Source organism: Periplaneta americana, chromosome 6, assembly GCF_040183065.1.
Source record: "Periplaneta americana isolate PAMFEO1 chromosome 6, P.americana_PAMFEO1_priV1, whole genome shotgun sequence".
NCBI classification, from domain to species: Eukaryota; Metazoa; Arthropoda; class Insecta; order Blattodea; family Blattidae; genus Periplaneta; species Periplaneta americana.
The window spans coordinates 140776639-140801266 of NC_091122.1; the positions used below are offsets into that span (position 1 = coordinate 140776639).

Here is a 24628-nt window from a genome sequence, read left to right on the forward strand (position 1 = left end):
ATAACATAAATACGAGCATCAATTTTGAATTTGTACAAGTCTGAGTGTTTGCGTATGAATATAATATGCATCCCAGTTTTGAGATGACATTTTGTAAAAAAAAAAACAACATATTATAATCGCGTAAATACGTTACAATATGTGCTCGTTGTTAAGATATGGCCAGCTGGCCAGCCAGTCAGCTTTAAAATTCCTGGAAATACGAAGCTGCCCATTCTTGTATCCATACATGCTAGCTTTAGTAAATCGGTTATGTGCCAGTGGGAGAACCAATTCAAAGAGGAGAGAGAAGTATGCGAGTATGTGCAGAGGGAAGAAATGGAACATTTTAAACAACTGGAAATATTTTGACAGTAGACTCAACCTTATATGACTAGAAGGTTGCTGATTGGCTTTCGAATTCCGATAAGTGGAAGAAACAGGAAGTGTGTTTGCTATTTCAGATGTAATTAAATGTCAATTCAGTTACCATATACGTTTTTTTCTTCAGGTCCCCTTAGAAATATATAAATGAAGTTTTATTGTATATTTTAAAGTACTAAACACTTATGTTCTCAAGATATACGAAAACTGTATACAAACATCAACTCAATAAATAAGGAAATTTTCTTCCAGTGAATACATAGCATGTGTGTCTCCTAGACAATGAAGATGCTGATAAATTAGCTAAAAAAGCTACCCAAATTAAAGCAAAGTGTACCTTAGCATACAAATGCCAACAAAATTCAAATTAATAAAGAACCATTACAGAAGACTGGAAATAAACAACAACGCTGAAGAATTGAAAGACAAATTGTATCAAAAAGTCAATGAAGAAAGACACATTTTAACAAAACCTCGAAGACAAGCAGTAACACATTTCAGATTGTTTACAGGACATGACAGTCTCACTGAACATCTCAACAAATTAAACTTAACGATAACAAACTGCCCAATAAGTATTAAAAAAAATTGAACAAGCAAAATCTTCTTCTTTGTGATAAACTGGACTCCGATAATAGGAAGAACGACACTATTGAAGCACTTTAATGGGAAGTTAGAGAAAGAATTATGCAAATCAACTTTTAATTGCCATTCGACAACAACCACACTTATGTTCTTTACCTAAAGTACCACTGTGAAGTTAAATTAACATTTGTAACGAAAGTACACTTTTAGCAACAGCACCAAAAATATTGTTTTCATATAACTCACAGACCCAGAAACAAAATCTGGGCCATCCGAATTTTCCAAGTTCCAGTTCTAACTTACTGAGCATGCGCAGTAGATAGATAGTGGGGTTTAAAAAGTACATGTCAGCTACTCTATTTGCACCTTTCATGCGCAGTATGTTATAACTGGAACTTGGAAAATTCAGGTGGCCCAAATTTTGTTTCTGGGTCTGTAACATTCTTTCATCTTCATGCTAAGATATCTAGTAGGTTTTATTTATAAATACAATAGTATTTACAAATTAATTATATGGAAGTTCCCAAGATAAGTTTTTATGTAAATCATATTTTTAAAGGAGTATATAGATTTGTTTCACTTATTTATTTAGATCAGGTATTGGAGTGATTGTATCTTCACACTGAATTGATATAACTTTCTTCACAACACTAGAAATGATAATTCTAATAAGAAGTACGGTAACATTCATCATTTTTCTACTCATTATTCAGTCAAATATCTTTAATACTGTACGAAAGTTTCAGCTATTGTATCTATATGAAATCACAGCTAAGAATCTAGTATACAACTAACAACAGTTTTTCAGAATTGAAAATATATATTCAAACGTTTCTAGAACTAGACTGGTTGGCCAAGCTACAGATTTTATCCACTAGGTAGTGAATCTCCAAATTAAGGAACTGTCCGTGCAAAATGCTATATTTCATTTAATTAACAAACATAAAACCACTTACCTGATTTCTTAAATAATTTTCGTAGTACATAATCATCTTCCTTAAGAGAATTATCATCATTCTGATGCGTTTCGTTAGTCTGACTCTGCCCCACCAAGTAAGGAACTCTCTCTCCCTCAAACAGTGCATCTTCTTTTTTCCTTCGTGAATGTTTCTTATGTTTACGATGCTTTTTATATTGTTTACAAGATTCAATATTACTTGCACTTCTATTTTTTGATTTTCCTTCTTGATGACCATTTTTAACAACTGGGATATTTTGATTCTGTTTATGATCCATAACAGACTCACACTGCTTTATACTACAGTTATCAGATACATTTGCGCAAAACTGTTTTTGTTCCATGCTGGAATTCTGCTCAACAGGTTCTTCATTCACAGAACTGTACTTTTTAACATTTGTACAAGATTGTTTCTGTTCCATGCTGGAGCTCTGCTCAATAGGTTCTTCCTTCACGGAGCTGTAGTTTTCAACTATCTTTTCTTTAACTTCTGTTGTCCTCTGTTCTACATATAATTTATTATCAAAATCATCGTTGGAAGTTCGACAGGACAGGCCATTACAGTTTTCTGAGTTGTAATGTTTATCTTTACTCTTTGGTGGTTCTAAAAACAAACAAGGACACAAGACAACGAATTAATACACATAGTATGAACACAGACTTTCAACGTATGTAGCTTTTCAACACGTTACTCCAAAAAAATTAATGTAACTTCATAACAATAGACATAATACTTATATATTTGTTTATTTTCCAATGCCATCAGGTTGTCTTTCGACATTTTTGGCCTTCTCTCCTGGCAAGTGGCTAATGTGTAACACACTTCTGAGAATGAGACATGAGAAACAGAATTACATTGCCCCGGTGACATGGTAGAATGACTACATATGATTATGTAGTGCTAGGAGGTGTCTTAAATCTAAATTTAACCTATATTCCAGACCTTGGCCAAACACAGGAACACTTCCCTTTAAGGAAAAAATCCCTGTGATCTGACCAGGAATTGAACCCACAATCTCATGAACTGTAGCCAGAAACTGTGACTATGGGGCTGGTCTTCTATATCAAATAATGCAATATGTTTTGTTATTAAATAAATCCTCAAGATTAGTTCATTAAACAAGAGTAAACGTTTTGTGGAAAATTTAGTTGCCGATTGAATATGTTGTTAACAAATATTGAGTTCTTGGCAATAAATCCATTAAGTCTCTTGCTCTCCAGTATAGAAGAGATGTGGCCTTGTAATGTAGGCACATATTTTTATGTTATGGTGGGTATGTCACCTATATGCAACCCCCAATGTTTGACGACCACACCTGCCATTGTTATTTATTTATTTAAATTTAAATATACAGAATAAAGAATATAATTACAAAACAAACAAGAGAAATAGAAATAAAATAATACAAGCAATATAAAAAGAAGATACAGTAGTATTAACAAAATTTGAGACCGAATGAGCAGCGAATGCCATGGCAGGTCAGCATGCTGAAATGACATTTCCTCCATTTTTGATGGAACAGTGGATTTGAGTAGCAGAGGTTATGGAATGCACTTCACTACTCCTTGGTACCCACCAATTGAATATAAAGAAGTCGAATGAAATATTATATTTAATACTGTAGTAACTTCTTCATTTTTGCAAGCAGTCTTTAATTAACTTCTTCCAAAATTTGTGACTGTACACTATATATGTTTTAACACACAGACATTAACAATAGTGGCTAAAATAATCAGTGAAATGTATTTAACTTTATACTATCAATTCTAGAATAAAATATTCTCAATAACGTTACTGACCTTGTGTACTGCTTACTGCAATCTGCTTACTCAGTATTTGTGCCAAACGTTTCATACGTTCTAGCTTTTCTGATGAAAACTTCACATTCGATGTTTCGTTCTTATCTTTTATCTTCAATTTCCTTTGTTTTTCTGATTTTGCTTTACGTGGTGTCACTTTTACCTGGAATAAAAAGAAACGGCTCAAAAATCTTTGTCTCGTTACTAATAATAAAGTAATAATAACTAAATCATAACTGAGACATTTTACACGTTGGTTTTTCTATTTTGTGGTTACAACTTATCCACTGCATAAGGATTGTGCAAGGAAAAGCTATATAAACCAAGAAAAGCAATTAATAATATTACTTTAGAAACAGTATAGGAGAGTTTTACTAAACACATATACAAAATTGGTTTAAGGTTCAGCAACAAACGCACTTTTCAAAAAAGTCAATACAACTATGAACCATCTACCAACATGTGTAAGAATAAATAGAAATGGGAAAGACCTTCGGCATTATGGTCTGATGTCGAAAGACAAGAAATAATCTGAAATCACAAATCTGATTTTATTGGAACATAATAATACAATAAGGAGTAACTGCAGCAATGATTACATTTCATTAGTAGTTCCCTCTGATTGAGGTATTGGCTGATATATACATCTATTATCAGGCAGTACATCTCACTTCATGTGTGTCAGAGGAAGAACAACCGTTTGTATGAATAAAATATTTACATACCTCTGATCCAGTACCCGCAAAAATGGCAGCTGTCTCCGTAGTCTGCTCACTCTCAGCCAGTGTAAACAGTTCCAGCAGATCATTAGACTTAAAGAATCGTCGCTGACGTGGATCTCGAAGCACTTTGTTGCATAGAAATTGTTTGAAGATCTGTCTATGGTATATCTTAAAAATAAAGATCAGTCTATATGAATTACATGCAAAGTGAAACCTGATTTCTATGCAATTTTTACAATTCTCTTCTTGTTATCGTTCCTTTTTTAAATCAGTGAATTTAAAATTGTATAATGACAAATAAGCTCTCACAGCCCATGGAAGTTTTCAAGTCTTGGAAATCTATATGAGAAGGCAATAAGGATTACACTTAGATCGTGACGTGACACGATGCAACGTTTTGTCTCACAGCACTTGACTGCCATTGATTTCTTATGATGAGATGCACATAGAAGCAGACACGAGAAAACACAAGGAGACAATATTGAATGACTGCTTAAACTTGTTCACGAGCAGACAATCTGATAGCTGAAGCATACTGTGCATGCGTAAGTAGCCATGTCTATGATTGTAAGCTTCCACTATCTACAGATACTATTGCTGTGTAGTGCACATTATTCAGAATGCAGCTCAATGCGGATAAATTCGTTGTTTAGTACAGGAAAAGTCTCTTGTGTGCAATTCATTTTGAAACAATGTCATGACAATAATGTGGTTTCTAAAATGTGGGAGGAAATTGCAAATGAAATGAAAGCATCAGGTGAGTAATAACTAATAGTAATTTGTAGTATGCCTACTTCTCTGCTCTGTACTATCTCTCATTATTGATTTATTGTAATTCAGAATCAAAAGTAGCAATACTCATTCTAGTGAAATTTTTTAAAAGTTTCTCGTCACTTCTAGTTCTTGCATGAGCCAATAAAAATCATTTCTTTTATTCCATTGATCTACCCGAAATCTGCGTTTATTCTGCTCTTCTTCCAAAAGTGTGATAATGCATCACAAAACCATATCATCCTCATCCACTGACGACATTTTCTATGCTAGGGCAGTTTCCAAAACCTGCAGATCGGTTATCGTGAGCAGCCAGTGTTAAGCTATCATGAGACATCATGAAAACTATAAAGCAAAATGTCGTGTTGCAAAGAGTTGCGCCGTATCTGATTCTATGTGCATCCAGCCTTAGGGTACAGTACAGTGTATTACAAGTAGGGGTGGGTAAAATACTGAAATTCCAGTATTTTAAATACAAATACAAAATACTGCAAAGGGTACAAGATACTTTAAATAAATTCACCAAATTACATTTGTATTTTAAATACTCGATAACATACGTATTTTAAAAATATGAACATTTTAATTATAATTAAATTAAACTGTATTTAACTATGTATCACGATTCATGAACCATAAAACATATTTTGTGCTTATTCGTAATTTAAATGTGAATAACGTCATCACAATTAATACAGACACATTTGAAAAAGTAAACAAGTATAACTATTTAGAAACATAAAAATAATGTAAAACAAAAAATAACACCCATATACATGAAGAAAAAATATTATTAGGTTTATCCAATATACTGAAGAGTAATCAATCAATCTTAATGTATCCAGCTGTTTGCCGACAACATAAAGTCCACTATAGTCCACTTTAGTCTATTCAGTTGTTTTTCACGAGAAATGAGGGGTATTTTGATCAGTGTTCATTATAGATGCTGGTTGCTAGTAGCCAGAGTTGGAGTGTAGTCAAAATATACTGCAGGTGAGGTGTCGTGGTGAGGGGGCTTAAACTTGTTGTTTAATACTGAAGAGTAAATTAATTTAAAAAAAAAGTTACATACAGTATATACAAGACATTAAAAACTTGGTATGTAAGTATAGTCTGCAATGTCTCTTCTTTGGGGTACAGTAGGGAAGATTAGTACTTGATAGAGCATTTTAATGTTTCAGGAGTGATCAATTCCAATATTGTATCAAATCAGAAATGATTCTTTTGCAATTCCTTTATCTGCACAAAGTCGAGAATATAAATTAACATTATCACAAGAATTCTGTGGTATTCGAATTTGAAACTCACAAGATATAAAATTCTTTCTTCGTATACTCACCTTTTCTTCTATGGTACCAGCAGTTACCAAACGATATACTGTTACATTGTTTTGCTGCCCAATTCGCCATGCACGTTCGCGAGCTTGTGTATCAGTAGCTGGATTCCAATCTGGATCATAAATCACTACTCTATCTGCTCCTGTCAAGTTGACACCTAATCCACCCACACGTGTTGTCAGTAGGAAGATAAAGTAGGACGCATCCTATCATGAAAGAATGAAGTATTACTGCACGAGAATAGAGAATCTACTATGTGAACCATACATGTGAACATAAAACTTCAATAGGTTATTATTTAATAAAAACAAATTCACAGACTTCCATATGTGAAACGTACTTGCTAATTATATTTCAGCTATTAAATTGACAACATATTATGGGCAGAACTGTAGAGAAACATGAATATTACCACTACTTCTCTGCATGTATCTTGTATAAATTAATTAAAATCAATTCAAATTATTATAAAGCAATATTTTTAAATGCTGGTTTCTGTGAAAGCAATGTCTATAGATTTAAGTGATATAATATTGTATCTGTAACATATTAAACATAAAAAAATCACATTCTTTCACGTCAATGTAGGTTGTTTTGGTGCCACTTTCACAGCATGTTCAGGGACATATTTATGCATAGGTTAATCCAGGCTATGGCCCAAGGTGGTAGATTTTGGAGGGTGGCAAAATTTATTGTTTATACCTAATGTTGTTGTTGATTTCTAATGCCAGGCATTTGACAATAAAGTCATTTGACCTCTTGCACTCCAATATTTTTCAAAGATATTATCATGACCAGCCAATGAAGCACAGATTTTGAGGTGTTCCGAATCCATTTCTTGGTTTGAGTTGCACAATGGGCAGTTAGGGGACTGATATATTTCAATTCTATGCAGGTGTTTATACCTAATTGGGGGATGTTAAAAATTAGGTACTACAGGTAGGTAGGCGGACGAGTGAACAGATGGATGGACAGACACTCTCTTTATTGTTAACAAGTGTCTGACATTGTTAATGGAATAAATAGATACAATGCAGCAAAATACACAATTACAAATTAAATACAGATAAAGAATTACAAATCATCAAAATTTTATAAACATTTACTAATCAGATATATATTTTAATTCTGTCTCAAATTTAAAGTTTTCATGTTGCTCAATATTTTCTGGTAGTTTATTATACAACAAGGGACCGTCTACATATACATTTTTATCAGATTAATGTCTTCTTTGAAACAATCATTATTGTGTCTAGTGAATAATAGTGAATGATGTTTCTTAAACTTTCATTTTTTATTGCGAAAAAATAGCTTTATATCCATAGAATGAATAAAATGAAATTGGCAAATACTCGAATGCCCAGTGAATTCACCAAACCTGAACCTTTGTGTCAAGTCTGGAGGAACTCACCTGAGTGAAGTTATCTTCAAGAAATGAATGTAAAACTAAATGGTATACTTTAAGGAATATTTTCAATTTGGTGTGCAATATTTTTTTTACAATTAAGATGTTGCTTTCCTAATCATAAATCACCTAATTGCTTCTGCCGGACCTCGCAGTTTAATTCTTATAATAATTTTCAATATTTGACATACCTCATTATATTTGTTGATGAGGGGCTGCCGTGAAGCAACACCTGTTCCACCATCCAATTTCAAGTATTTGTAATTGTGTTTCTGAATAAATGCCTCCAATATACACAGCATCTACAACATTAAAGTAATTCTATAACTGTTTCAAGATAAGATACCAAACTAGATGAATGTGAGAAATGCACAAATCAAGAGATGGGCATGCTTACCTGTCGACTCTGTGTAAATAAAAGCACCCTATGACCTTGCTTATGCCAAATGGAAAGAAGTGATTCTATCACCAGCATTTTACCAGCACGACGCCAGTAACCATATCGACTTTCCTCTGGTAAATCTTCTTCATTATCCTTCAATATATAATAATGTGTATTAATATACAACATTTTGCACTAAAGAGTTATACAGTTCAAAGTCACATTCAAACAGAAGTCATAATTACTTGAAGATAAATGTTAAATGATCCTAAGCTATGTATGTTCGTATTTGTGAAGAAAGAATGGTTGGTATAACTGATCATGCACCACAACCTAGGGTCTTATTGTGCAACTCCCATTTTAGTCTTCTATCAAATCAGTAGCTGAGATAAAAGAAGCAATGAGACAGTGCATTGCAGGTCTTCAAGTGGCTCTCATTCATCTCCTCTTGATTGTTGTACAGGGGACACAATGGTGAATGTAGAATTTGTAGTTTATGTAAGTGGCTTGCCAAGCAATCATGTCCTGTAAGCAGCCTGAAGGCTGCAACTGCTGTTTTTCGTGATGCTTGTGGGATTACTTCTGGGTCCAAGATTAGGGTGTTCCATTTTTAATTTTCGGTATTATTTAAATAAACAAAATATGTAATTCTATCACGATTTAGAAGTTTATTTTGTGTTTATACTTCCCCTAATTTGTACAAGGAAATGTAGGCCTTCTTATGAAACAAGAAATTTACAAATAATCAAAATTAGTTTTGAAATACATTTATAAGACAGATAAGTAATGTTCAATGCTGAAAATGTATAATATTCTTTTAAGCAGCTGAAAAAGCACGTGAGGATCTGCACATCTTGTAATATATGCATATACAAATATATCTTCATAAACTGCACTAGTGATACTTACTCCACGAAGTAGCTTTGGTCCACCTGAATATAAATCTGGATGATTACAGATCTTACGAAGTGCAATTAACCCCACAAAAACTTGAAATCGACCCTGAAGAATTCGCTCAACTTCTCCAGAATCCAAATAACCTTTATATAGAGTCCGTTGTTCTTCTGTCAATCGACAGAACAACACCTGGAAATGAAATTGAAAACATTTTAATGTGCGGTTTTCCTGAAGTTTTCTTTTCTTCTGAAATTTTCAAACACGTAATTCAGAGTATTAATTACTCCACGACAAAGAATTAATGTGACATACAAGAGTATTAAATAGAATCAATATGACATACAAAGTTCCCAGAGTGGACAAAATATCGCCATTTGGGCTACTTTTCACAATTGTCACAGGTGTAAAAAAATTGTTTGGCAATTGACACCCAATTTTGGCTACTAAACACTACTTCACATGAATGCCACAGCACTCTCGTCAAATATTAAAATGATTTATTACTGTGTCCAGTTCACTATGAATATTGTTGTTTTATTGTAAGGTTTTTTGTTATTGTTTTCTTCTTGAAAAACGTAATTTCATATCATGATGAAATACATTTTCTGATAGTGATTTTTAGCAACAATACAGTCCATAGTTGTAATGAGAAGTACGGATATCAGCAGAATAACAGCCTGTGAAATGAAATTTATGAGAGCAACACTAGGACCACAAAAGAAATGAGGATATCATGCAAGAACTTCAATTATAACAAGTCTCACAGTTTATAAACAAGTACCAGTTGCAGTGGAAAAACCATGTCCACTGAATGAATCGTAATAGACTTTCAAAAGCCATGCTTCAATACCGTCTCCAAGGGAAGAGATCTTTATGCCATCCAAAAAGAAGGTGGACCGAGAATGAATCACTAAGACCGTAACAGACCTTGGGCCTTATACTTGTTTGGATGATGATGAAATTTCAGTTACATTATTATGCAACAGATCCTCGAACACGAGTGTAAAATTTCAATTACTCTAACATTAGTCTCACCAAAAAAGGACGCTATAAGCCAATTTGACAGAGAATCAAAGTGTTGGAAGGCGTAGGGAAAGATGGTATAAGGGAGGATGCTGCAAGTTTACTCTGGTGTCAGTTGCATAAAATAGGATCAGTTGGAGGCTGAAAGCTAACGAAAGCCAAGGCTCGAAATAGAGCTCTGACACCTTAAGATGGATGGAACATTAGACTCTTCTCATCTTTAGTAGTAATTGGAATGCTTTGAAGTGAGGTTACGTCATATACACAAGATGAACAGTAAGTAATGTCATTAATTTAAAGGGGTTATTCTTTGAGATATTTAAAAAAAAACAGGTTTAATACAACTTTCCTCGCTTTTGCTTTCTTTTCAAGAAAAAAAAAATGCAAACATGAAAAACAGACAACAATAAAAAAACAACACACACCTAGTGAACAAAATAAAAGACAAACATATCCCACACAGTACAACATTACCAACTTTCGACATAACCAACCTATACACAAACATACCCATAAAAGATACACTACAGATATTAGAACAAATGCTCAAAAACAACAACACACCACAACAACACATTAAAGAAATCATCCACATCACAGACATCATCACAAAACAAAACTACTTCACATACAATGACAAATATTACACTCAAACCGAAGGCCTACCCATGGGATCACCCGTTTCCAGCATACTAGCAGAAATATTCATACACCCAAAGACAAGACATACATATTAAACAAAGACAACAACAAACACGCAGACAACATTATATATTGGCACAGATACGTAGATGACATACTAATACTATACAAAGGAAACAAAAGAACACAACCTGATGTGCACTCTCTACTGATTACAATGTTGCACGATCTCATAATTCATGTATTTGACTTTTTTGTTGCTCTTTACTAAAAGAATCATTCACCAGAATAAATTACATTACTTATATATTTACACAGAGTGCTTCATGAAGATCGTGCAATAATCTAGGATCTCATTTCTGGTATCATTGTGAAGAAAAAAATTCATATCTACATGTGTCCAATTTTGAATACTTTTGGAAATGATAACGGTTCTTGCTTCCATAGCATAGATTCTTATGAATTTCACTCAATCATTTAGAATTATGCTGTACTGTAAATAACTCACACTTCTTATAACAATGGACAGAGCAATCCATACAAATTTACAACGAATTGCGAACTGGATCCATTGTCGACAACTTTTTTTGATTTATTATTAGTATATGCACTACACTGACACATACCAAAAGCTATAAGAATAACAGCCGGTGTGCATAAAAGGACATCATGTAAAAATATTTTCCGTAACTTAGAAATCTTGCCGTTACCTTGTGAATACATTCTTTCCCTAATGATGCTGTATATTAAGAACCAAGATAAATTCAGTACTAATCAAGACATTCATCATTTTAATATAAGACATAAATCAGATCTTCATCTACCCTCTGTTAGTCTAAGCTGTTTTAAAAAAGGAGTTCGCTATTCATGTATAACAGTCTTCAATGCACTGCCTAATTATCTTAAATATTTGAAGAACCACGAGAAGATGTTCAGAAAAGAATTAACCAAATTTCTACATACTCATACCTTCTACACAACTGATGAATTGTTTATGCTTGTGAATTGAATTATTCTACTTAAATGACACGTATAATTTTTATATAGCTCAACTAAAATATGTTTTTATATTGACTTAATCCGTTTACTATGCATTGTATATTTTTGTTTAGCATAACTGATGAATTGTATGTGTTGTAAATTTGAATTGTTGAAGCTTAAAAATTGAATTAATCTACTTCATATGAATTGTACAATTTTGTATAGCTTAACGAAAATAAGTTTGTAAATTGAACTAATTTGATTGTATATGTTTGTATAGTTTGGCTGATGAATTGTATATGCTTTTAAAATGATTACTAGTCTGTGTAGCTCTACTGATGAATTGTATATAGGCCTACTGTAAATTGAATGGTAGTCTGTATAGCTCAACTGATGAATTGTATATGCTGTAAATTGTATAGTACTCTGTATAGCTCAACTGATGAATTGTTTATGATTATAAATTGAATTAATCTACTTGATATTAATTGCACAAATTTGTATAGCTTAATGAAAGTATTCTCGTAAATTAAATTATTCTGCTTACTTTGTATTGTATATATTTGTATAGTTTTGGCCGATGAATTGTATATGCTTTAAATTGAATAGTAATCTTATAGCTCCATTGATAAATTGTTTGTGTTTGTAACTTGAAGTATTTTGCATGATATGTATTATCAATTTCTGTATATCACAACTGGTTGAATTGTTTATGCCTTAAATTTAATTAACTTACTTGTTTTGTATTATACATATAGCTCAACTGATGAATGATCATTTGCGTTTGTAAATTTAATAATGTGATTGGCTATGTATTGTATACGTTTAGTAGAGCCATCGATGTAGCTCAGTCGGCAGACTCGCTGGGCTGCTGATCCGGAGCTGTGTTCGGGTTTGGGTTGGATCCTCCTTTGGTCTTTGGTTTCTTCCGAGGTTTTCCACTACCGTGGGACTGAAGCCGGATGGTCTATGGCGAGTCCTCGGCATCAACCCCTTTGATTTGATTACCCCCCCCCCCCTTTGATTTGATTACCTGGTTGGGTTTTTCCGAGGTTTTCCCCAACCAAAAGGTAAATGCCGGGTAATATTTTGGCGAATCCTCAGACCTCACCTCATCTCACTACATCTCGCCAAAATATTGTAAAAAATTGCACAAAATTGTAAAAATTATAGAAAATTACTAAATTGTAAAACTATAAAAATTGTAATTGTAATATTGTAAAATTTTGACTTGTTCCACATCTTAAAGCTTCACTGCTCATGTAAGATCTATGGAATAAAATAAATGAATGAATGAACACCGTTCACTCTCACATGACTACATGCAGTGCAGTAAAAGGTGGGAACTTTGAAAAGCAGCTCTAATGTTTTTCTGTTGAATAATAATGTAAATGTATTTTAATATATTTATAAATACATCCAGTGCCATCTTCCTATAATTTCATAACTTCCACTTTCATGTTCAACTTTCTGACATGTGTAACATTTTATTTTAAACATGACATATGTTTATATCAACTATTTTCATCACAATGATATCAGAAATCAGTCCCTAAAGTATTGCACTATCTTTGTGAATCACTCTGTATACAGGCTACTAGTTTCATTAAATTTTTGGATTGACACAAAATTACAGATAATTTTCTTACCTGTTCACTTTTAGCTGGGAGTTGAATATGTGATTTGACATCAGTTTTCATGCGACGCAGTAAGTAAGGTGCAATTGTATCTCGTAGAACTGTAGCACACCTGTATGCTGTTGCCACCTACATTAACAGATGAGACACGAGGGTAGGAATGAAAACATGAACTTTGATATTTTTAATGCTTTGATTTTATTTTGAAGTGAACATGCCTTTGTTCGAAGCAAAGTTATCCCAAGAAAAAATTGCTGTACTCTTATTCGGGCCAAAATTGAAGTTTTAATGCATGGTTCGTTTGTTGTCCTTTCAAAGGAAAACAGGTACATGGCCTATTAATTGATAATCAAGGGTGAATTGAATGTTCATTACTTGGATGAACTTCATAACGCCGTCTGTGGTATGGTAGTTAAAACTCTGGTCTCATATGCAGGAGATTGGGATTCAATCTTGATCGAAAAAGTTTATTTGTATAATTTTCCATTCTCTCTGATTTATGATTTCTAAGTTTATACAATTTTTTGTTGTGTGGCAAACCATGAACACACAACAATTTTTTAAGAAAAACTCTAAAGTAAACTACTCTGGTAAAGTCTTTTGAAAGACTAGACCATCTCCTGAAATGTTTGTATAGGCCTATATCTTAAAATATGATCTCGTCAATGCCTTCAAAGAAATGGGCATATACACCTCCTATGACAGTCAATGAATTATGGGAACTAATTCAGAATGTCTGCAATGCCCTGGCAAAAACGTCAAATTCAATTTCAAATTAAATCCAACAAGGTTTGAGGAAAGTCATTTAATGACATGTAAGATGGCCTTCCTACTAAAAATGTGGCTTTTTAAAAGGTTGTTTTAAATTATTTTATTCCAATTATAGAAGGTGATGGATGGGTTTTATTTTGTGCCATAGTTATGCTTTTATTGAAAAATAATGCTTTCTTTCTTAGCTAAGTCAGTGCCTCAAATGTACGACTTTAATTTTAGAACATGCATTACATAACCTATCTTTGCAAAAAAAAAATCCATACATGCAAGTGACTCGAACCTGGAAACTCTGAATTAGATCTAAAACACAAGACAATGTGTTGCAGTGAAGACCTTTTCATTATGGTGATAAGAACCCTCCTACTTCGCCATAAAAGTTTAAAGACACAGATTTAAAAAAAAGAAGTCATGTTTATGGAAGCTTAGTTTAAAACAAATATTATTTCACTGCTAAATAACGTAAATTAAATCATATTAAGGCACGCGCGCATGCATGCACTCTCTCTCTCTCTCTTAATGAAGTTCTTCAAAGAAAAATAAAACCTTACAATATACAAGAGTTTGAATCCGCAGTTTAGGAAATAAGAAAAAAACAGAACAGCTTTGGTTCTTAAGTAAGAAACTACGAGGCACAGCAAAAAAAAAAAAAAAGTTCAAATACAGCAATAGTTGACACTTAGAGTGAGATATTACAAAACAAATTACAAAGCGAATGTCATTCCAACTTCATTAAAACAGAGATTCTGGCCAAACAACACTCCAATAAATATACAATTAATTCATGATATAGAATCCCTAATACAAAATTTTAATTCTTCCCATTAAATATGATATTGCTCAAACTTCACCCACAGAAGTAAAAACCACAATCTCCGAAAGCAAACAAAAGAAATCACCTGGACCAGATATAGTCACAACTGTAATTCTAACTCTCCTTCCCCAATAGGCCCTTACACATCTCACAAAAATTTATAATGCATGCTTGCAACATAAGTTGTTGTTGTTGTTTTCTAATGCCAGGCATTCGACAATAAAGTCATTTGACCTCTTGCACTCCAATATTTTTCAAAGATATTGTCATGATCAGTCACTGAAGCACAGATTTTGAAGTGTTCCGAATCCATTTCTTGGTTAGAGTTGCACAATGGGCAGTTAGGGGATTGATATAATGACATTATTATCTGAAAGTATATTGGCTAGTTCAGTCTTCTTAGCTGATGTTATACCACCAGCATGTGTAGTTGATTCTGTACCATTAAAGTAGTCCCCGCCTGGAGATCTGATTGGGGGACTATTTTACCTCCGGATAATTTTACCTTAATGGTACTCATTTCATATTGGAGTGGTTAAATGGCAAGTTGCAGCCGATTTAAGTGAACACCATATTTTAACATTTTGGTGGTTACTTCATCCACACACACAACTCCCAGAATGTCTGGAGGACCACACCTGCTGTTGGTCAATGGGTCCTCTGGACTTAGTTGGGAGATCTTGTTGATCACCAGCTTTCCCTCCTTAAACCACTGGAAGACGATTTTAGTGCCATAGCAGGTCAGCACTAGGAACAGAAAAGTAGGCCTCAAATGCTCTAATACTGTCGGGGTCGAAGAAAGTAAGAGTTCAGTCAGAGGGCTGGATAGGAAAGGATAAAGAGAGAATTAGGTATTGAATAGAGGAAAATTATACCAAATTTGGTCATTAACTCATCAAGCTGACCAGTACTAATTCATGAGTAGCCCCTCCCTTTAGTTCAGCTTGTAAATTATGCTTACTAACAGCTGCACCACGGGAAGGTAGGGATGGGACATTGGGTATTTGTCCAGGTTGGTTCCTTAAAGCCTTCAATGGGAAGGATTTATGGCTCTCCCCCCTGTATTCGAGAAATACCCTTTTGCAGCCACTTGCAACATAAGTAATTACCCAGATTCTGGAAACATTTTCATATTGTTACATTTCCTAAACCGAAGAAAAATCCAACAATTTCTAATAACAGACAGTCTATTAGTCTGTTGAATATTCCTGGAAAAATTTTAGAAAAAATCATTGTAAGATGCCTACTTCCTCTTCTTCAGACACAATCAAGAACTCATCATCAGCAGTTCAGTTTCAAGAATCAACACTTCACAGCTCAATAGCTAAAATGGGTCACTGCTCACATCATAGATAATTTTCACATAGATCAGCATACAATGGCAGTTTTTCTCGACAACGCTCAAGTTTTTAATACAGTCTGGCACTATGGTCTTCTCCATAAGCCACAAGTACTTGCCACAGACAATGGTCTTATATATAAAATTCACAGCTTTTTCTCGAATCGAACCTTCCAAGTTAAAATAGAAAATAGACTTTCTGCAGTTCAGAGAATTCACTCAAGAGTCCCTCAAGGGTCCATAATTGCACCACATCTTTATTCTGTCTATGTTTACAATGTGCCGTGCTCTGTAAATTGTAAATTGGAACTATATGCAGACGATAGTGTGTATTACACAAGTGACTTCAGTATCAACAATACTCACATCAAGTTACAAACACAACTCAATGCTCTTGAAATGTGGCTCACAAATTGGAGAGTAATGTAAACATTGAAAAAATACAGGCTATCACATTCATCGTAGGAAACTGAGAAAACTAGATTGCTTTCATCTCTTCTCAGAAAACACTGGCTACAAAAATGATGTTAAATATCTAGGAGTGATTCTTGACAAACGCCTACACTATAATGAACAGATAGAATATGCAAGAAACAAAGCCCTGGTCAGATTTATTCACTTATATGCACTGAATAGATCTCCATATCTTAAAATTTCCCTCAAAGCAAGGCTTTATGCATCAATTATAAGAACAATGACACTCTATGGTTGTGAAGTTTGGAATTCTGCTCATCCACGAATCATCTGGCATATGAAACTGGAATTCAAATGAATGGAACTTAACTGTGAAACTTACGCTGCATTAATAAACAAGAGTACAATGTTGTGTGAAACAGAAATTTAGAAATAAAGTATATTAATTGAAAACCTTCGATTCATTCATGCAAGATCCTTATATATTCGTGATTAATCAGTATAATTAGTATATGCTGATAAAACGGTGAAAGAAAAAAATACCTGAACTTCTGAGGCATTAGCGTATCCACCTTGTGTTATTGGAACAGCCATTTGCGCCAAAAATACCGGCAAAGTTCCCAGTTTTCCAGGGAAAATGAAGTCAAACAGTGACCAAAGTTCTTTTAAATTGTTCTGCATTGGTGATCCAGAAAGTATGAGACGATAAGGTGTCCGGAATTGTTTCACTGCTAATGTCACCTATAGAAACACACAAAGAAACATTAAAACACAATCAATATAACAGAAAATTCTAAAACAGAATTCAGTTACTATCTGTTTGATTATAGTGACCTTTACATATTTCAGAAGGAAAATGTCACTTGGGTCGAGCAACACTTTCTAGGGGAGCAACTAGAGCTGGAGCTTTATCTAGTGAAGAAAATATGCAAATTTTCTTATGTTACGTCAGTGATCCTGATTTCCAGACCAAAGTGGCAGAAGATATCGGTGTGACTCAAGCCACTCTGTCACGATTAGCATGTTTAGCCGTGAAATGAGATGGCTCGGGTTCAAATCCTGGTTGAGGTTTCTCCCGAGGTTTTCCCTAAATCTATTGAAGCTGAATTGCTGGGTAACTATCAGCATTGAAACTCACACTCACTTCACCATCATAATCACACTTCCCCTCTTTCATCATCATCATCATTATCATCTCCATTTCTTTCCCATATTTCGGACTTGTTCTGATGTAAGTTGGCTGCAGACTGCTACCGAACTGGACCCCATTGTAAATGGTTGTGCTGATGTACCGTGTGCTCTCCCCTAGAGCTCTTAGGGTGCTATTCATAGACATTTCGCAGCACGTGCTATGAGCGAACTAAGCTAGCCCCGGACAAATCTTAACAGTTCTATATTTCTTATATTATATTATTCATTCAATAATAATAAAATTTTGAGACAACTTAAATAATTAAAGTAAGTTAAAAAGCTTTAAAGAAAAGCATATGTTTTGAAAGCATAAGAAAGAAGTTAAAATCTATCCACTGGTTACTAGTACAGAATTCAAATCATATCCTATCTCTAACATTGGTTTATGAATACGAAAAATGCTGATCATCCACCGGAAGCTCGTGCTAAAATGTCTATGATATGGCCCTTAGTGTTTGTAGGACCTGGGGGACTTCAGTTGAGGAACTGTGGCGATCCCTATGCGGAAAGGTAGCAAAGAGATTTTGTACTCTGAAGGGGAGTTTGAGGGCAGCCTGCAGGGGCCCTTAAGGCATGCACATCACACCATTTCATTTCAGGTAGTGCAATGAGTCTATACAAGCAACCTACATGCGAAGACAGTCCCCAGCCCATGTCCCAACCCTCAAGGAGGACATATAGAAGCCACTCTATCTCGTAGAATTTACAAAAGAATGGATGAAATAATAAAGAAGACTCATCTGTGGGTCAAATTTCCTTCAACTGTCAACATAATAATGAAGCTGCTAAAGCTAAATAGCAGAAACAGCATAGGTCTCTTATAAAATTTGACTGCAATACAGGGTTTGTTCACGGGTACAGAATAATAATCTTTGAATACATTAATAATTTAATACACAATATTTACTAAAACGGAACTTTAAAATGAAGCTTCATGTAATTTGTAGTACACCCATTGAAACATATAGCAATTTAAGTTACTGTTATTATTATTATTATTATTATTATTATTATTATTATTATTATTATTATTATTAATACGTAGATTTAGATATTAAACATGATAATAAATTTAAAATTTCGGTCTAAATTATAATTTTTAAATTTTGTAATTCACCTACATAACAATACAGAATAACCATACAAAGAATCAGTTTCACTGTAGTTTATATCTTCCTATGCTACTTCTTAAAATATGAAAAGCATTATGTTACACAACATTACAACAGACTACATCATACTATAAATTTCCCTGAAATATGTTAAAAAATAATGCATAACATGATATACTAACAATAATATTTGAAGGGTACACGGGAATAACGATCAAGGTCCATTTTAGAAAGTTTCGAGAAAAACGAATTTTAAAGTTTAAGCACTTAATACATTGTTATGTGTGTATTTAATAGAAATTGACGTAGTGGAATGTCAAGAACGATTATTTCTTATTACTAGCTAGACCACATGATAGTACTTCCTTTCCACTATAAGATGGCATTATTAACTCAATTTCGATTTTTGATGGACCTTGATCATTTTTCCCGTGTACCCTTCATTTATGTTAAAAGGAATCTTGTTTAAACTTTCGTTTTGTGCATTTCTTTTATATATTTGAGCGACTGATTTTATTACTGTGAGTTTTTTGTCTCATATTCGGTAAATCAGACTAAAAAAAAAAAAAATATCGGGTACTGTGTTATGATTTTCACGAACCCTGCTTAAGATTCAATTCCACTTTCTTCCTCTGTTTGCTGTGCTATAGGCTATTGAAATGTGACAGACTCATTATGACCCTCCACTGCAACTCCTTACCTTATCATCATCACTAGGAATTTGTTTAGTCTGAAGTAGATATATGTTTATACAGCTGCACAAGATAACAAATGAAAGCAGAGTAAATTCTCAGAGCAACGTCGATGCAGCCGCATGCACATTATGAAGAATTTTCACAGAAAAATAAGCTACTAGTATGAATGTGAATCACAAACAGATGAACAACATGGAGACTACGTACAGACCTGCAAATAAGAAACGAAGGATAACAGTAAATAAACTGGATGGAGATATTAAAAAAAAACGCACATGTATTTTTAATGCAGTTGAACTGGAAGACAGAAACGTGATTACAAAAGGGGCTTAAAACAACGAATTTTGATAACCTAGAAAACGAACCGAAAGACTATAGCTTAAAAGCAATTGTCACATCAATAGCTAAGAGTACTCTGGAAACCAAAGTTAAAACAAACCACTGTCAACGCATAATATAACATAACCAATAACTAATTCTAGAAACATCACAAATATTGAGGGCACTATGAATTTCCACAATTTATTTGTGACCGAAATAAAACGGGATTTGCTTACAATAGTTACATAATAATATCAGCAGTAGTGGTAATATTATTAGTAATAGTGAAACTTTTCGTTAACACACTGTACCTGAGCATCTGGATTACGAATCTTGTGACCTTCATCAAGAATAACATAATGCCAGTTCTTACTAAGTAGAGCTTCCTGATGTTGTACTACTCCCACATAAGATGTCACTAAGACACAGCCAACAGAGTTCATCTGGCTTATTAGTGACGCCCTCTTCCCTGTAACACATTGCACAAAATAGTCTCATGCATGCAAATGAAGAAATAAACATTCAAAATTACACTCTTTTAGCATAATAAACAGATATTTACCCAAATTATAGGTGCAGATAATAAAATAATTTCTATAAGACAATAACAATAATAATAATAATAATAATAATAATAATAATAATAATAATAATAATAGTAATAATAATAATAATAATAATAATAATAATTATTATTATTATTATTATTATTATTATTATTATTATTATTATTCGTGAAGGATTATTATTTACTCATTAGACACCTCCCCACTGGTACACTTACTACGTGATTGGGTACTCTGGAAATAAAATATAAGTGGACAAAAACTAGCAGTGCATTTGATTCAAAGTAGGTACAGGCTCCGGTGTCTGTCCCCATGTTATTGTAAGTCCATACCAAATCAGTTAATAATGTTAACATATGTTAAAAATTATTATTAATATATTTTGCTTCTTCAACTCTCTGTTCACACAAAAATCAAGTTTTATATGACTTTCTTGTATGGATATAAGGAAAGAGACAATTTATTACACTCCATAACATGATACATAAAAATAAAGCTTAGTGCTATCGAAACCTAAAGAATGAATCTGCAAAGAATCTAAAAAGTAGAACAGAATTAAATTTATAAAAGTCTTTGATAGCTAAGCTATTTGTTAATAATACTGCAGGCTTTCGTAGTTCTTTCACAAACTTCTTCATACCAGGTCTTGAATTTTAATACAACTGGACTCAATTAAGAAGAAACCATACAAACTATTATAAAGCTTCAATTACAGTCCAACTGGCTAAAACTTGGAGACATTTAGCTACTGGCAATCCAAACACTTCTCTGATCACTTCTGATGTACCTATGTCGAATTTCAAAACAAGCAATGTCACAAACATACCAGAAGAGTGTCGAACTTTGTACACAACATATCTTTATGGGCCTTACTATTGGATCCAGAATTATGAATAAATACAGACAACGTAGATTAATTTGTTTCGGTATGTTATGAATTAATGTGCAACAATAATGAATATAAGACTAAAAGTAATAATAAACATAGTATCATATGCTGTATAATATCACATTCATGTAGCAAGATTAAACTGGAAAGAATAAGTCCTATTTAAAAAGGTTGAGGTTAATCAATATAATCCAAGAATGAACTCACCATTAAATGATCCAGATTCATGAAGGACAGCAACTCGGAATTGTGGCCACCACACATGAAATTCACGTACCCATTGGTGCATCACAGTTGTGGGACACACAATAAGACTTGGACCCAAACCACGAAAACTGCACAAGATAATAAAACAATGTGTTTAAAGTGTACAAGATACTCTCCTATTTTATTTATAACGAGAATGTACACCAGCTACTAACTTGCCATGGCGGGAGTGTAGTTTACTATAGCTGAGTCCAGCAAGAAATGCAATTACTTGCACTGTTTTCCCCAGTCCCATTTCATCTCCCAGAATACCTCCACATCTCTGTTGGTTTAATTCCCAAAGCCACTGCACTGCAACTTTCTGATAACTGAAAATAATAAGCAGAAGACTTTGTACAACTCAAATTGACAGGGAAATTGTTTCTCAATTATAGTTCAATGGCTATTTATCACATTGGCAAATGTACATGAAGGTCGCGAATACAATAAAATTCACATAAAATAGCAGATAAATTACTGAAGATAAACTCTTATTAACTGAAATGTTGTTGTTTTCTAATGCCAGGCATCTGACAATAAAGTCATTTGACCTCTACTATCCTCATCGATCTTGCAGCACTAAATCATGCAATGTATTAATGTTTTCTGGTGTTGTGACATTTCTCACAGGGCTGTCACCATGTTCATCTTCACATGATGTCCTCAAACATTTAAGCATTCGACACCACCTTTTTACTACACCATAAGATACAGTAGATTTTCCCAAGGTACCTGTCATATCTTGGTGAATTTGAGATGAAGACATTTTCTTCTTTTGTATGTATTTAATTATAGCTCTTTGCTCGACAGGCTAATTTCAGTACTAATGCATTTCCAGCCACTCGAACACCTGCTAAGAGTCAACGCAGACATCTACAGACTTGCAACTTAGCATGTACCCGTAACACATTTCAATCATTTGTATGCCACAAAATAGAAATGTTAAGGTACGGTCACACATCGCTACTTTTGCTGAGCAACTTTTGTACTGCAGCTGCAAAAGTTGCGTGTCGTGTTCACACGTAAGCCAAAAGTAGCGCGCTGCACGCTACTTTTCATGCTGCGCAACCCGAGTGCTGCAAAAGTTGCAACTGGAGGTTGCAAGTCTGTTCACACATAAGGCGCTACTTTTGCAGCCGCAGTCATGCTGCAGGTTTCCATCTCCGTGTTGACTCCTCAATATACATTTTGTGGTTATGTTCGCATTATTAAGAAACTCATGCGAAAGCTTCCTTATCTATTATTTGCTTTTCTGTCGTATCTGGTATTCAGAAATTGACATTATTTTTACTATAAAGCTTTTAAAAACGCCTATATACTTAAATGATAACCAACAGCATATTCACGTAATCAATGTTGGCAACCCTCCTGTTTGGAACTACGCCATGGAAAATTAAAAAAATTAATTATGTCGTCAGCAATTATGCTCAGACTGTGTTGAGTATTTAATAACTGTTACAAATAATTTATTTTCATCACATTTAACATTAAAATATATCCAAACAATAAAAGTATCATTGGCACATTTGGGTGGAACACTGGTTGCAACCGCAGCAGAAGTTTCAACAAAAACGATATCAAAAATGTTGCGGCTGCAACCCTGAGAACCCTGTTCACACATCGCTACTTTTAAGCTGTGCGCAGCATGGAAAAATTGCGGACAGCAGGTTCGGCAGCCGCTACTTTTCGGGTTGCACCGTTGTTCACACGTTGCAGTACAAGAGTTGCGCAGTTTTTTGTACTGCAGCGCTGCAAAATTAGCGATGTGTGACCGTACCTTTAGTTCTACTAGAAATAAGTCAAGGCTATAGCATAGGGATCAACCCTCGTAATTCAATTTCATTTCAAAATTTACACCCTGTAATGCAGCATGAAATTTTAAAAGCAACTAGATAATGTGTACCACTTACTTATACAATTTAGACCACAAAGTCTTGGGCAGCTTGTATCCTCCCTCCATTTCGTGATCACCTACTGATGTTGAGTCTGTATGTTTTGCTTTCTCCATCTCCCAAAGGTTTAATCTCTCATAGAAGTCTTCAATATTGCCATCATCAATCTCTTTCTTTGCTTTAAAGGAAATAAAACGAGTCATTCATCTTAAAATAGCAAGACCCAAATGTGTGTGGCATGAAACACTGAAGTTAAATTATTTTTGAAAGCATTCTCTAAGGTTAAGGCATATGTATAGAATGAAAACACTACATATGTAGTATTTTATTGAATGAAAATCATAATTTTGCCTGAAAGTAGATATTTCTCCTTTTCCTCCCTGCACTCTTCACAGATCATATCACATCATATCTTATCAAGAAAAATGTTGCCTACAGACACACTATCAATATAAAAAAGTCACAAATTAGTTGCCAATTGCAATCACGTATCAGCAAAGGTATAAATTAAATTGTGAGGGGCTCTTTAATGAATAACTGTCATTTTATCGAGATTAGTAAGTATAAACAGAGTGACGCAAAATGTGTTAAAATCCAGATGATCGGATTTTGCATTGTAAAGGACATGGTGAAGATTCAATTCAGAACTTACAACTATGAGCTGTTCAATGTGTTGTAACTTAAACATTGGTGCTAATTTGGAGCACTTGGTATTGCACTGCTTGACAAGACAAGCCCTCTTGCAACAAAAACAGACTGCTGGTTGCAAAGGACTGCAACTCACTACCCCCCCCCCCATATTCCTTGATAGACATATTTTCTCTCTCTCTCTTGTCACTTGACCTCCACTCCACCTATCCATCTGGCCAATTCAT

General features: G+C 33.9%; 1 protein-coding gene across 2 annotated transcripts in view; it reads right to left on the bottom strand.

Annotated features, from left to right (window-relative positions):
- The window catches only part of LOC138701823 (DNA excision repair protein ERCC-6-like), a 43806-nt gene that overhangs the window by 4289 nt on the left and 14889 nt on the right, over positions 1-24628 (bottom strand). For both annotated transcript variants that reach the window (XM_069829101.1, XM_069829102.1), the window contains exons 9-21: positions 23772-23931; positions 22038-22190; positions 21823-21950; positions 20472-20629; positions 17385-17582; positions 13516-13632; positions 9233-9409; positions 8339-8476; positions 8133-8243; positions 6539-6742; positions 4432-4596; positions 3707-3869; positions 1905-2510 (exon numbers count right to left, since the gene is read on the bottom strand). In XM_069829101.1, coding sequence (XP_069685202.1) covers positions 1905-2510; positions 3707-3869; positions 4432-4596; positions 6539-6742; positions 8133-8243; positions 8339-8476; positions 9233-9409; positions 13516-13632; positions 17385-17582; positions 20472-20629; positions 21823-21950; positions 22038-22190; positions 23772-23931 — 2478 coding nt within the window. The remainder of the gene's footprint in view (positions 1-1904; positions 2511-3706; positions 3870-4431; positions 4597-6538; positions 6743-8132; positions 8244-8338; positions 8477-9232; positions 9410-13515; positions 13633-17384; positions 17583-20471; positions 20630-21822; positions 21951-22037; positions 22191-23771; positions 23932-24628) is intronic.